Source organism: Salarias fasciatus, chromosome 3, assembly GCF_902148845.1.
Source record: "Salarias fasciatus chromosome 3, fSalaFa1.1, whole genome shotgun sequence".
In the NCBI taxonomy this organism is placed as follows: domain Eukaryota; kingdom Metazoa; phylum Chordata; class Actinopteri; order Blenniiformes; family Blenniidae; genus Salarias; species Salarias fasciatus.
This window is the reverse complement of record NC_043747.1, coordinates 19,831,661-19,846,490: the sequence shown is the minus strand read 5'-3', so window position 1 is coordinate 19,846,490 and position 14,830 is coordinate 19,831,661. Positions and strand designations below refer to the sequence as shown.

Sequence of the window (14,830 nt, the reverse complement as noted above, 5' to 3'; positions counted from 1 at the left end):
TCTCTCAATGATAAAGAGGTGCTAAAGAGGGGAAAACCCTCTCGGCCTGCAGCGGTGACACAGCACAACTCTGCCCTCCAAACCCGACCAAAAAAGGAACAGCGAAGAAAAATTGGAGTAATTGGCACCGGGACCTCAAGCAACATCCCAGTGATCAAAACAAAACTGGTGAGTGTATTTGCCACTAGTTTCTCCTGAGCCAGACACTGACACGCTGAGTGCTTATCTGTCAGAGAAACTGGCCAAGAAGGTGACTTGTAAGAAAATATAGCCAACCAGTAACCGATTTTCTTCATTTCGTGTAACAGCAGATTGCCATGAAGTAGCTGAACTATATGATGCCCAACTCTGGCCAGAGGGAACTTTTATCCAGCGATATTATGAGGCACGCAAACCAAGAGCTAATAGTAGCTAAGCCCAAATAAAGTTGGGAGAGACTGGATACAGCTCTCAACCTAGTACTACACCTGGGGCTGTAGCTCTCGAGGCAATCAGCAAAGCAAGTGCTCATGATCCCAATGCTTAAACAATGGATGGTGTGCCTCTTTCTCTTGTCTCATATAATGTGCGCGGTTTGCGTGTAGGACAAACTGAAGCGAACCGAGCGCGCCGTGTCATTGTGGATAAGATCCTGGAAGGGTGCGATATCCTATGTGTGCAAGAGACTTTTTTAGCTAGGCAGGACCTCGAAAGATTAAATTGTATACATGAGGATTTTCACGGAGCTGGAGAGTCCACAACTGATTTGAATGCCAAGCACGTCAAAGGCAGAATACCCGGTGGAGTTGCTGTCTTGTGGAATAAGAAATATGACAATATGGTAAAAGTGGTGAGACTGGGGATTGATTAGGCTATTGGCCTGGAAATCCTCCACAATGGTGGCAAGTTTTTGATACTGAATGTTTATACTCTGTATGAGTGTACTCAAAATGAGGATGAATATATATATAAACAGACTTGCAATTCTTATGGCTTTTATCCAGGATAGTAACTGCACATGTATCTGTATTGTTGGGGATGTGAATGCTGACATTGCTGATGATAAATCATTGTTTGGCCTGCATTTGAAAAAAATTTGTGATGAAAATAGCCTCATATTGTCTAGTGAAGTCCTATTGCCTAAAGAAAGCTATACTTATGTAAGTGATGCTTGGCAGCCTACATCTTGGCTTGACCACTGTATATACACTGCTGATGCCCACTCCTTGATTGCTGAAATGCAGAGTATGTATGATTTGGCCACATCTGACCATATGCCTTTAACACTCAAGTGTAACCTGGACAACATTCCAAAATTAAGTCCTGTCAATGTATTTGATACTGCTGAAAAAGCAAACTGATCTAATTTAACAAGTGAGGATATACATGCCTATTGCCAGAGGACACATTTGCACCTAGATAAAATTATGTTGCCTAAAGATGCAATTCTGTGCTGTGGCATCAACTGCACAAATCAATTAAGCTCAATTTGTTGTACAATGAAGTTGTAAATGCCCTTATTACATCTGGCACGCCCCTATGTCATCGCAGTGAAAGCACTCACTACAGTAAACCTGGGTGGAATGTATATGTAGATGAAGTTCATGCAGAAGCCCAGAGTGCATTTAAGGCGTGGGTTGAGGGTGGTAAACTAAGAAACGGCCCTTTGTTTGACAGGAAAAAAATGAGCTAATGCCAAATTTAATATGCTCTGAGATATATCACAAGAAATGAAAATCGTATAAGATCTGAATCGTTGGCGCACAAACTGCAAAACAATAATTATTGTGATTTCTGGAAAGAGATAAGAAAGCTTAACAACTGCAGAGCCTCACTTCCGACAAACCTTGATGGTACATTTGGCTCTGATGATATTTGTCTTCTTTGGAAGAACTATTATTTTAAAGTGTTTAATTGTATACAGAGTAGCTTAGTTGCTGTTGAGGCCTTAGAGTTGGATGTGGGAGCTATCGTAACTCCTCAAGAAGTGTGTGAGGCTGTCTCCAGACTGAAGCAAAATAAGTCATGTGGTCTTGATAAAGTCACATCAGAACATCTCAGCTTTGCCAGCCAAAAATTTTGTCCTCTTTTGGCCATTTGTTTTATTGGGTTCATGATGCATGGTACTTTGCCTGAGTCACTGCTCTCTGTTTTACTTGTCGCAGTGATAATAAACAAAACAAAGAAACTTAGCTGCATGGAAAACTATTGGCCCATAGCCTTGGCCAGCACCATTTCAAAAGTGCCTGAAAAAGTCATCTTGAATAGGCTTGCACCCTATCTGTACAATGCAGCCAACCATTTTGGTTTCAAGATTGAGCATAGTACTGACACCTGTATTTTTGCCCTGTATTTTTTCTACTGTTTTTATGTTTCCTTGATGCCTCTAAAGCATTTGATCGAATTAATCACGAGAAACTATTTAGAAAGTTGTCGAACAGAGGTGTTCCAAGCTACCTCATTAGAATCCTCATATTCTGGTACTCCAAGCAGACCATGCAGGTGAAATATGGGGAGTCCATGTCCGACACATTCAGTGTCAGCAATGGGGTCCAACAAGGCAGGATTTTATCCCCTCTGCTCTTCAATATGTACATGAATGATTTGTCTATACAGCTAAACAATTGTAATACTGGCTGTGCTGTTGGAGGCTCTGTGGTGAATCACCTTATGTATGCAGATGACCTGGTTGTGTTTTGTCCATACAGTGCGGGACTTGAGGAGCTACTGAATATTTGTTCTCAATATGGCATCGAAAATGACATCAAATATAACACCACAAAAAGCTCAATAATGATTGTGAGAATGAAAGATGAAAAATATATAGCATTCCCGAAGTTCACATTGTGTGGCGATGCTCTTAATGTCACTAATGAGCTGAAATACCTGGGTAATTATATATGTAGTGACCTCACTGATGACAGGGACATGCACCGACAGCTGTGTAAATTGTATGGTCAATCTAATATGTTAGTTAGAAAGTTCAGTAGTGCTCTGTGAGTGTTAAAATTAAGTTGTTTCAATCTTTTTGCTCTCCTTTGCACACTGCACAACTGTAGCGAAACTACAAAAAGTCCAGTTTGCAGAGGCTCACAGTGGCTTATAATGACTCCATGAGGCTGCTGCTGAAGTTGCCCAGACACTGTAGTGCCAGTCAAATGTTTGCTGAATGTGGTGTACGATCTTGTTCTGCTGCACTTCGTCATTATTTTTACAAATTCATGTGCCGACTTGACAACTCTGAAAATGCCATCATACGGTCTCTGGTCAGTCCTGAGTACAGTTCTGTGAGATTCATATCAAAACTGTGGAAACATTGGCGCTCTTGTCTTTATGTAACTGGTGTGACATATGTGTAAATAGCTGTTTTTTTTTCTTTTTATACACTTTAGACAGCATTGGAATTTGGTAAAGTATTTTATATACTCTTTTTTTAATCTATGGATCAAGTGTACGCACCTGTGTCCTTAATAAAGATTGAAAGAATGAATGAATGATAAAAAATCGTTTCAAAAATTCCTGGATCCAGACAGTGATCTGGATCATCACCAAAATTTAATGGATTCTAAGTTAGCCCAAGACCCACCTTTCCAGAAAGTTTCATTGCAATCCGTCCATTACTTTTTCCGTAATGTTGCTAACAGACCAACCAACCAACCAATCAACAGACGGACGTGATTACATAACCTCCTTGGCGGAGGTAAATAATAAGAAGAAAAAGTTTAAGTGTAACCGAGTATCAATATATCACTCTCAAACAGAAACAAAGATGAGCTCAGATCAAAGTTTACTCAGAAGGAAATTTATTCTGGGTCCTGGCAGAAGTATGCTACCTAAGTCCTATAAAATGAAATGAAATATTTTATGGACTGGAACGTATCTTCACAAACTCAAGATCTCCCCTCATTTCAATGAAGTCAGAAAAAAAACAGATTAAACTGATTCATATACAAAGAAACAAAACCAACTTCTCTTAGATTCCAATATGAACAGCCAAACAGTTTCATATTTGAAACAGTTGTGAAAAAAAATGAAGTTGGAATACAAATAAAGATCTCCCGTATTATCTCTTTCAGTCCTTGTGTTTGAATAACCAATGTTCTTAAGTCTTAGAGATCCACAGATTTGGATAGTCCTCACTCAAAAAGAAAATGACGTCCATCAAAGAAAATAAAACTTGGGTACCCAAAGAAAATACTATAGAGCTCTATAGGAAATAAAAAAAAATGATACTCAAGTGGCAAATGTGATGAGCCGGATGTTTGATCAGTCCTGGGACCACGAGGTAACGGCTTGGCTCCGATCCCTCCCGCCACTAGCAGGAAGACAGAAATGATGATCAATTTGAACAGCAAGACGGCTCGTGGAGGCTCACAACCGCTCAGCCATTTGCTATCACCACGCAGCATTGGAGTCTACATTCACAAGCTCACCCACTCCAGGATCACCGCTCTATGGCCGTAAGGCAGGGGTTACTGTCGTGACTCTTAAAGAGACAGTGCATGCTGTGTAGAGAAACACCAGGTTACATCAGCACATCCTGTCATGATCGGTATGCCGTTAGACCCAAACACAGAGAGATGGAAACAGGATGAAGTTTGCACAGGTTTATTCAGTGCAGAAAATCACAACGACTGTAGCCTGGCAGCAGTGCCGCAGGTTGACTGGAGGTGAAGTTGTGGCGAGGTCGAGGCGAAATCCCTCACAGAGAATGGCTGAGCAGGGAAGAACTTCTGCAGCAGCGCAGCAGTCTGGTGAGGATAATGATCCGGTACAGACCAGGTGGCTGGGAGAGGTTTAAATAGGCAGGCAGAGTGGCAGTCCCCAGCTGACTGCAGTGAGTAATCAGCAGGACCCAGGGAGGCTGGGACTGCCCAAAGCCTGCCAGAACAGAATCCTGACACATCCCAGCAAACCAATTCAGCCTGGTGCACGATTCAAAAATGCAGAAAAAAATATAGATACAGAAATTCTGAAATAAAATAAGGCTGAGTCTCAAATAGCCACTGAAGCAAACTAAATTCAAAATGAATTCAAAAGCTAACTAACTCAATACAGCAACTCAAAATGAATACTACAAGTATAACATTCCTCTAAATAAGACAACAATTCCATCACATTGAATTGCCACTCAAGTGAGCGTGTGAGAGATTTGACATGTTTTGGGTCAACTTAATACAAATAGACCATTTGGATGAAACATTACTGCAGTTAATGTTCTCATGAGAACCTGAAAATAAAAATTAAGAAAAGAAAAAATACGTCCTGTAAATCGTCCTGAACAAAATCCACAAATGAAACCAATTTTAAATTTTTGTCATCCAGTACTGACCCCCGGGGGGCGCCACAAGCAATATTCAATCATGAGGAACTGAAGTTTTCCAGCTTCACAAATTGTCAAGTTAAAATAAACACAAATCACAACGTGGTTTTTTGAAGTGAAGAGAATGAATTCATCATCTGATTAAATCGACATAAAATGAAGAAACACGAAGTCTTCAGATAATTATTTAAAGCTGTGTGTTGTTTTTCCATCCACAGAGAAACCCAGGGCTACACTGACATCAGGCAATACAACCATCTCAGTCGGAGGCTCAGTGAGTCTTTCCTGCTCTGTGAGAGACTCTGATGGATGGAAATATGAGTTTTACAAAACAACATCAACCAGCTGGGAGAAACTAGTTGAAACAAGTGTTGGGGACAGTGGAGTCATCCAGGTATCTAAAGGAGGAATTTACCAGTGCAGAGGAGAGAGAGAAACATCAGGTTATCTCTCTGACATGAGTGATGTAGCCATCATTAGGATAACTTGTGAGTTCAGTTTTTTTATTCTCAATAAATTTGTTTTCTTGATCAGCATAGAAATCCTGATGAAACTAATGTGTCTGTTTGTCTTTGTTTCCTCATATCTGGTGGAAACAGTCACCAACAAGCCTGTCATAACACAACAACCCAGCTGGTCTCAGATATTCCAGGGTGAGAAGATCACTCTGACATGTGAGGTCCAGGGAGGAGAGAAGACTGACTGGAGGTATTACTGGAGGAGAAATTCACGATCACTTCCAAACGAGGATGAAAAGTTGTTACAATTCACTGCTTCTGAGTCCTTCAATGGAGACTATAAATGTATGACCACTCGCAGAGATGACTTTTATTCTTTAACCACATGGAGTGAAGCCTTCACAGTGTCAGTGTTACGTAAGTGATGGTTGTTGGTTTTTCCTGTTTGTTAGATTGATATTCAGACAATGAGATGATAAAATGTAACATAATGTCACTAATATTATAACACATGACTGCCAATTCAGTCCTTAAACTGTACATAAGTAGTATTTTTTTTTTTTGGCAGAACTAACTGAACTAATTGTCTTTAAAGGGATAATATTTTTTAAATTTTCCTGTTTCATAATATTTTCATGAATGTGAGGTTTGACATGTTTGGAGTCAAGTTAATCTAAATCACATAGTAAAATAGACTCAGTCAAAGTATGAATGAATCATGTCATGCTGGCCAACATGTATTACCTTTTGATTTGATAAAAATAACCTCTCTCCTTCAGGACCAAAGCTCTCTGTGTCTCCATCATGGTTGATTCCTGGAGCTTCAGTCACTCTGATCTGTCACACTGAACCTCCGTCAGCAGGGTGGAGCTTCTACTGGTTCAAAGCTGTTCCAAACTCTCAGGATTCCTACACCTATGAGCCTCTACCTGGTACCAGCAGTGGGACAGCAAACAATTCCTTCACAGTTCATGGACAGACACACACAGCAGGATATGCATGTTCAGCTGGACGAGGGGATCCGCTGATTTACACACAACACAGTCGTCCCACATTTGTCTGGTCTTCAGGTCAGTTTGTCTTTCTGGAACTCTTGAACTGTTGTCTTCCAGCAGCCAAAATAGAAATGCCATCCTTCACTGAGCCTTGATGTTTTGTCCAGGTGTTCATCCATCAGCGTCTCTCACAGTGAATCCTGACAGAGTCCAACACTTCACCTCTGAATCTCTCTCACTGACATGTGAAGGAAACTCTTCCCAGTGGAGGCTGATCCGGTTTCTGACTGACGACTCGCTGTTGAGCTTTCTTCCTCCAGCTACAATCAATGGATCAACATATATTAAGAATGAGGCTCCAAGAAAAGCTGTGTACTGGTGTGAGTCTGGAACAGAGTTCAGCAATGCAGTCAATATCTCCACACACTGTGAGTTGTCTTTTTCTCTGCTTGTTTGGAGTTTTGAGGCTTTTTTTTTCTTTCTTTTTCTAACCTGATCAAGACTTTTTAAAAACGGAAATAGTTTCTGGAAATTGTTGTTGTATTTGTGAAGCACTTTTGATCGTTAGACTGCAGCTCAAAGTGTAGTTAAAAAAAAAGAAAGAAAAGGTGAATGAAAATCAAAGCTGGTGTGATGTGAATGTGTTTGATTTTCTGTCCTTTCTGTCCTGTGATGAAGTCACTGTGTGTAACTGACTGAGCATGCGCCAACTGCGGTGGCAGCAAGTCCGAGCAGCAGGGGCGGATCTCTGATTCTCAGAGATCAGGGGTTTAGCCCTGAGGGTGCAGATGCCGATTTATTTTTTTCACCATTTTTTGTGCCACGCACACTACACTATCTTTTTTTTATTTCATTTTATTTTATTTATTTATTTTACATCAACTTACCACCAATTCAAAGCTGAGAAAGACACGGAGAACACTTAATAATCAGACCCTTCAATGATGCAAATGTCTTACCAACAGAAGCCTTGAAGAACATTGTTTTATGCCTCATGTCAACAGAAAGAAAAAATATAAAATACAAAAGTTATTCAGACTGATCATAAATTAAAGAAATAAAATACCTTATTTCCTTACTCCAGGCTGCCTGTGATCCTGGCTGGCACCTCTGCTGTCCTTTACTGCTCTGTTCTTCAATCCTGTCCTCAAATCCTGTCTTCAATCCTCCTGTCTCTTCTCTCTTGCTTTCTTTGCACATTTTTTTATGATTTCCTGTTCATTTTCCCCCTCACTTTCTCTTTCACTCCTTCCTCTCTTCTGTCTCTGTTACTCTTTAAATACAATATTTCAGAGCTGTTCTCGTGTCTTGTCATGCCTTTTTTTTGAATGTTAAATGTGGGTCATCTCCTGTCTTTTCCTCTTCACTCACACATGAACCAAAATAAATAAAAATATTTAGAAATGAAACCTATGAAACATGCTGATATATTGACTTTAAATGTTTGAAATCTGTCTTGATGAGATTAGAAAATTCTCCCTCTTCTTTAAATAAATGAACTGTTTTAAACTCCCTTGGATTAGCTGAAAAATACATCATTATTAACTGTTGATTGAACCACCCAAAAGTGTACATATTAGCTAAAATTAGGACAAGCTTAAACATCTGCAGTAGTAATATACAGTATAATAATACAAAAACATCCTATACAATGGCAAAGCACTGACAGGGAGCACTTTTCTGCACAATGGATACTTTAATCATTTTGCTAGTAATACTTTTCATTCATATTTCATCAAGGGTTTTTAGTCTTATCCTGGAATGAAACATTGATCTTGCTGTCTTTCATTTTCAGTGCGGTTGTGTTGTTGTTGGTATTAACGTATAATACTTATAGCCAGCCAGCAAAATCAGTCAGAGTTTCACAAACCGGGACATCAATCCATGAAGCAGCTTCTGCTTCTGCTGCTGCTGCTGCTGGTGGTGGCGACGTCCGCTTTTTGAAAAAGCTTCAGATATCCATTATGAGTCGACTGGTTAACAGTGGAATCAAGGAGCAGCAACTCGCGCGCATAGACGTGAACGCTTCTTCTTCTGGACAGGCGGCAGACTGCTGGCTGCTCTCCAGCGCATGCTGCCACTCTCTGGTGAATTCCAGTACTGCACATTATACTCAGACCAGCTCGGATCCGCAATGCAGGGCTCCTGACAAAACATCCGGGGCTTGAGCCCAAGTAGCCACCCCCTAGATCCGCCTATGCCGAGCAGCGCTAGCGTTTTTGTGTTTTTGGTGGTTGTTTTGTTTTGAAATGTGCTGGTACAAGTACTCGAGGGATGAGCTCCTTGAGTTAAGGCGCACATCGAGGGGAATTAGGCATCCGATCCCGCACAACATCAAGAAGCCCTTCCGAGGATAGCAAGCCGGCGCTCGGCTAAAAGCTAAAAGGTGGAGGTACAAGCCCTTTATGCCATCTATTATAATGGGTAATGTAAACTCTATGCCCAACAAGCGCGATGAGCTGGAAGCCCTGATGAAGTGCGAGAGTGCTTACTGGGAAGTTTCGTTATATCTGCTTACGGAGACCTGGATGAATGAGACCCTGCCGGACTCCGCTGTTAGCATCCCCGGCTTCACACTCGTCCGAGCGGATAGAGCGGCGGAATCCTGCGGGAAAGCGAGGGGTGGTGGACTTGCCACGCTGGTCAACAACAAGTGGTGCCATTCCGGTCACATCACGGTGAAAGATAAAATCTGTACCCGTGATGTAGAGCTCCTGGCGGTCGGATTGAGATCATATTATCTCCCGAGGGAGTTCCACCTGGTCGCCGCCATTATTGTTTACATCCCGCCGCGTGCGGACGCGACGTCAGCGTGTAACGTCATCCAGGAGTCGGCGTCCAGGATCCAGTCCTCACATCCAGAGGCGCTCATCATTATTTCAGGGGACTTCAACCATGTTGATGTAAGCCCTCATTTAGGCAGCTTCACTCAATATGTGCAGTGTCCAACCAGACATAACAACACTCTGGACCTGTGTTATGTGAATGTAAAATCTGCTTACTCTGTCATGCCTCTGCCTCCCCTTGGAAAGACTGACCACAATCTCATACACCTCAGACCATCATACAAACCATCTGTGATGAGACAGCCTACAGTCAGGAGATCTTTTAGGCAGTGGACCCCCGAGACAACAGGCAGGCTGAGGGACTGTTTTGAAACAGTTTACATTGATTGGAATCTGCTTGTGGGTTCAGACATGGACAATGACATCGATGAGAGTGTGGTCTGTGTCACAGATTACATAAATTTCTGCACGGATGTGGTAGTGTCCCTGAAAACTGTGCGCTGCTTCCCAAACAACAAGCCGTGGATCAAAAGTGACACAAAACATCTGGTGAACTGTAAGAAGGAGGCTTTTAAGTCTGGTGATCGACAGAGAATGAGGACTGCTCAACATAATCTGAGGAGGACTATGAGACGGGCCAGGAGGGAGTACAAATCAGGACTCGAGAGGAAGCTGCAGGATAAGAGCTCCCGAGAGGTCTGGAAAGGCATGAGAACCATTACTGGTTTCAAGGAGAAGGGATGTGTAGCTCCTGGAGATGTGGACAGGGTAGATGAGTTTAACCGCTTTTACAACCGATTTGACTCTGCACAAACGCACACACACACTAACGGATGTCCACCCGGCGGCCACTCCACCTCGGCCGCTGCTCTGACCTGCTCCTCTTCTCCACCCGGGAGCGGTTCCACCTCTGCGGCTGTGACCTGCTCCTGTTCTCCACCCAGCGGCTGCTCCACCTCTGCCGCTGTGACCTGCTCCTCTTCTCCACCCAGCGGCTGCTCCACCTCTGCTGACGCGCCGGCCTTCACTGTGGAGGAGGTGTGTGTGGAGCTGAGGAGGCTCCATGGACGGAAAGCTGCAGGGCCTGATGGGATATCACCACGGCTGCTGAGGGAGTGTGCGTCAGAGTTGGCTGTGCCTCTCCAAATCATCTTCAATCGGAGTCTTCAGACTGGACGTGTCCCTGCATTGTGGAAGACCTCATGCCTTGTCCCAGTGCCCAAGGTGGCAAGGCCTGCAGGGATGAAGGACTACAGACCAGTGGCCTTAACATCTATGGTGATGAAGACTTTTGAGAGGCTGCTGCTCTGGCTGCTCAAACCTCAAGTGGATATATATATCAGCGCTGGATCCCCTTCAGTTCGCCTATCAGGATGGCATGGGAGTGGACGATGCGGTCTTGTTTATGGTCCATCAGGCGCTCTCCTTTCTGGAGGGAGCTGGAGGCTATGTGAGGTTGATGTTTTTCGACTTTACAAGCGCCTTTGATACCATCCAGCCTCAGCGACTGAAGGGGAAGCTTGAGAGGATGGGAGTGGATCCTCTCTTTGTTCGCTGGATCCACAACTATCTGACTCTGAGGTCACAATATGTCTGGCTCGGGGGGTGTGTGTCTGGGACCCTGATGAGCAACACTGGTGCACCGCAGGGGACTGTACTATCTCCCTTTCTCTTCACACTGTACACTGCTGACTTTGCTCATAGATCTGCTGCGTGTCATGTACAGAAGTATTCAGATGACACTGCAATTGTGGCATGTGTGAAGGGTAGGGGCGAAAAAGAGTACAGGGAGCTCATCGCGGGATTCACCACCTGGAGCAGGGACAATGGTCTTATTCTGAACACCTCTAAGACGAAGGAGATGATCATTGACTTTGGCAGGAAGCCCTCTCATCAACCTGTCATCATGAACGGAGAGAGTATTGAGGTTGTTCACACCTACAAATACTTGGGTGTGCACCTTGACCACAAACTGGACTGGTCAGAGCAGGCTCGGGCCCTGTATAAGAAAGGACAGATCAGGTTGTTTTTCCTGAGGAGACTTAAATCTTTTGACGTGTGTGGTGACATGCTGTACATTTTCTATCAGTCTGTTGCTGCAGGTGCTGTTTTCTTTGGGGTTGTCTGTTGGGGTGGCAGTATGACAAAAAGAGACAGCAGTCGGCTGGACAAACTGATAAGGAAGTGTGCATCTGTGATGGGGAGGAAGGTGGACTCTGTTGAAGCAGTCTTGGAGAGGAGGATGAGGGCTCTAATGCAGGGTATCTTGAGGAACCCCAAACATCCACTGCACGACACAGTTGCAGCTCAAAAGAGTGACCGGAGTAACAGGCTCCTGTCACTGCGCCGCAGAACTGAGCGCTTCAAGAGGTCGTTCATCCCCTCAGCAATCAGGCTGTTTAAAAGATGTGCCTGAGTCGAACCGAGTACATTATGAGTACTTTATCGCTATTTTAATGTACTTTTGTTATTTATTTGCATGCGAATGATTTGTGTATGCTGCTGGACACCTGAATTTATCCCTTGGGAGATTATTAAAGTTTTTATCTATCTATCTATCTATCTATCTATCTATCTATCTATCTATCTATCTATCTATCTACCTGTCTATCTATCTATCTATCTATCTATCTATCTATCTATCTATCTATCTATCTGCTGAGATTTAACTCCAGCAGCCTGGAACATTCAGTATGATGGAGCGCTGCAGAAGATGGACAGATGGATGAAAAACACCAACTTATTAGTGTGTATTTTCCATCCTCATCATCTCGCCTTCCAATGAATGAACTGAACTTTGTTTTCCAGCTGATGGCGTTATCCTGGTGAGCCCTGTGTATCCTGTACCTGTGGGAGAGTCTGTAACTCTCCTCTGTGTCATGAAGACTGGAAATATTTCCTCTGATGTGTTTTTCTACAAAAATAACAAACTCATTGAAAATGAGAGACTAGGAGAGATGAAGATCTCTGCAGTGTCAGAATCAGATGAAGGTTTCTACAAGTGTCAGTACAATGGAAGAGAATCAGCACAAAGCTGGATGGCTGTGAAAGGTGACAAACTTTTTACATGTTCTGAAATATGTAATTGTAAATTCTTTATGCGATGTTAACGCTTGATAGTATACAAATCAAGAGCTTCCAAATACATGGCAACTGAAAATATGGATCCACATTGAGACTAAATGCACTCTGAGGTTATATGACTTTATAGAGAGCGTGATTAAACATGTCTCTGTCTTTATATGTAATCAAATGTGTTGGAGATCATTAAACTGAACATATTTCAGTGTTTTTATGAGCTATTTATTGTGATTGCATTAGTTCAAAGAACAGGAAGTTACCAAATATGGTCACTATCCTGATAAACGCTTCCAACCATGAGTTTTAATCTTCCATAATATTCATTGTTGCAGTGTCCAGATCTGAGAGCTCTTCATTCCATGTCTGGTTGATCTTTGGGCTGGTTTGTGGAGTTTTGCTTATTTTCATCCTCTGCCTGCTGTGGTGCTACAATTGCAAAAAGAGTGAGTTGATTTTAACTTTATAACCTCCTGAAAAATGATGATGGATTTAGATTTTATTCAATATTCATGACTTTCTTCACAGTATTGTTTGATATAACTGATTTGTTTTACAGGGTCATGCTGCAGCAGGTTGGTGTGACGCTCATCTGTGGTTTTAATTGCAATAAGCTGCATGTTCCTGAATAATTTGCTTCATTTTCAGACGTATTGAGTCTTTGTATGTCAATCAAAGCTCTGCGACAAACCAGCCAGTGACCCAGAGTGAAATTCAACTTTACTCCTCTCTCCTGCATGGTTCACTTTTAGAATTAATACACTCCTAATATCATCTGATCTGACTTTAACTGCTTGCTGAAGTTTCTGATCTGCATTTCTTTGACTTCTTCTAGGTGATGTTTCTCTTTATGAATCCCTCAGACGCCCTGGAAACCCTGCAAACGGTCAGTCTGACACAAACCTTCTATGAAATAAAGTCCAGGTTGAGTCTTGCGCTTGTTGCAGCAACCTCAGTGAAAAGGAAGTGCTGAACGGAGAAACAGTCGAAACATGATCAAAAAGTACTGATGGAATTTTATATGATATCAATACAGGTGAACCAGCTCAGGATTACATCAATGTCACATCCCACCAGCTTGATGATCTTCATGAATGATGTGAGTACGCAGAATAAGCAATGAAGGAAAGTTTCTCCATTCTGTGAAAATATATGTGAAAAACTGTTTAAAATTCCAAAATTCCATAAATCAGTGTCAGTGATGCCAGTGGAGCCTCATCTTCAGGACTGGAAACCACAGCAGAGTCCGAGAATCAACAGGTTCTGATTAAAACATGAAAAGTGACTGAAACCAGATCAAGTCTGGTGGTTGAAACAAGGAGCTGCTCCTCATGCACAGAATACACACTGTGTGTAGGACGGTGTGTGGAGGAAGATGCTTCATTCCACATATTTCAAGTGAAAATGTCTGGTTGATTGATTCAGTGATTTTTTTTTTTTTCACACTGTTTCACAACAATTGTCACGTCTAAGTTTGTTGTGATTATTAGAGGGTTTTAATTTTAAATCTGCACAGGTCTTCTTTATATAAAGTCTTTAACTGTTGTTCTGCTGATTATTATTGTTTTATCATTTCAGTTTTGTCACTTTTTCACTTTGGATGTTTCACTTATTCAAAATGTATCATTTTCTTTTATATTTGAATAGATACGGCTCACAATCAGCACGATTACAACACAAGCACTGTCTAAAATGCAATGACGTTTCAATGTAATTATTTTACACTTTTTCTTTTACTTCAATTTTGGTATATTAAATATTGAATCTTTGTAAGCTTTTCTTAAATTATTATTCTTTCATATTTGTTCAATGTGGAGCTACTATGATGACTGGATTTCCCACAATGGAATGATTTAAAAGTAATTTTATCTTCATAACCTGGTTGTGTTTACAGAGAAAAAAAACTTAAAGAATTCCAATGACAATGTTGGATTTAGAAACTTATTTTAATGGAAGTGGAGACTCTGGTAACTCCTTGATAACTGAATTGTCCTCATAGAGACTGAAACAAGGAATGAGACAGTTTCAAGAATGGAAGCATCCATCCATCCATCCATCTTCCACCACTTATCTGGGACCGAGAATTTTAGAATCTCGGGATCTTCTGGGTGGAGAGGTCAGGTCAGGGCTGTAATTCAGTCATTGTACCAGACTGTCATGGTTCTGGGCCGGAAAGAAAAGCCCTCTGTTTACCGATCCGTCCACATCCCC

At 42.0% G+C, this 14,830-nt stretch overlaps 1 protein-coding gene across 5 annotated transcripts in view; it reads left to right on the top strand.

Annotated features, from left to right (window-relative positions):
* Window positions 1-14,289, top strand: part of LOC115386052 (Fc receptor-like protein 5) — a 36,378-nt gene extending 22,089 nt beyond the window's left edge. Inside the window, exons 2-12 of one of the 5 annotated variants that reach the window (XR_003931254.1) lie at window positions 5,521-5,790; window positions 5,902-6,177; window positions 6,540-6,830; window positions 6,923-7,183; window positions 12,350-12,592; window positions 12,955-13,004; window positions 13,179-13,194; window positions 13,268-13,359; window positions 13,455-13,505; window positions 13,656-13,718; window positions 13,813-14,289. Coding sequence is in view for 1 of the 5 variants with exons in the window: in XM_030088253.1 (XP_029944113.1) it covers window positions 5,521-5,790; window positions 5,902-6,177; window positions 6,540-6,830; window positions 6,923-7,183; window positions 12,350-12,592; window positions 12,955-13,065; window positions 13,179-13,194; window positions 13,268-13,359; window positions 13,455-13,505; window positions 13,656-13,717 (1,673 nt within the window). In the remaining 4 variants the exon portion in view is untranslated. Of the gene's footprint in view, window positions 1-5,520; window positions 5,791-5,901; window positions 6,178-6,539; window positions 6,831-6,922; window positions 7,184-12,349; window positions 12,593-12,954; window positions 13,066-13,147; window positions 13,195-13,267; window positions 13,506-13,655; window positions 13,719-13,812 lie in introns of all 5 variants that reach the window. The other 4 variants (XR_003931252.1, XM_030088253.1, XR_003931253.1 and 1 more) reach the window with 4 other exon arrangements.
* Window positions 14,290-14,830: the final 541 nt, after the last annotated feature.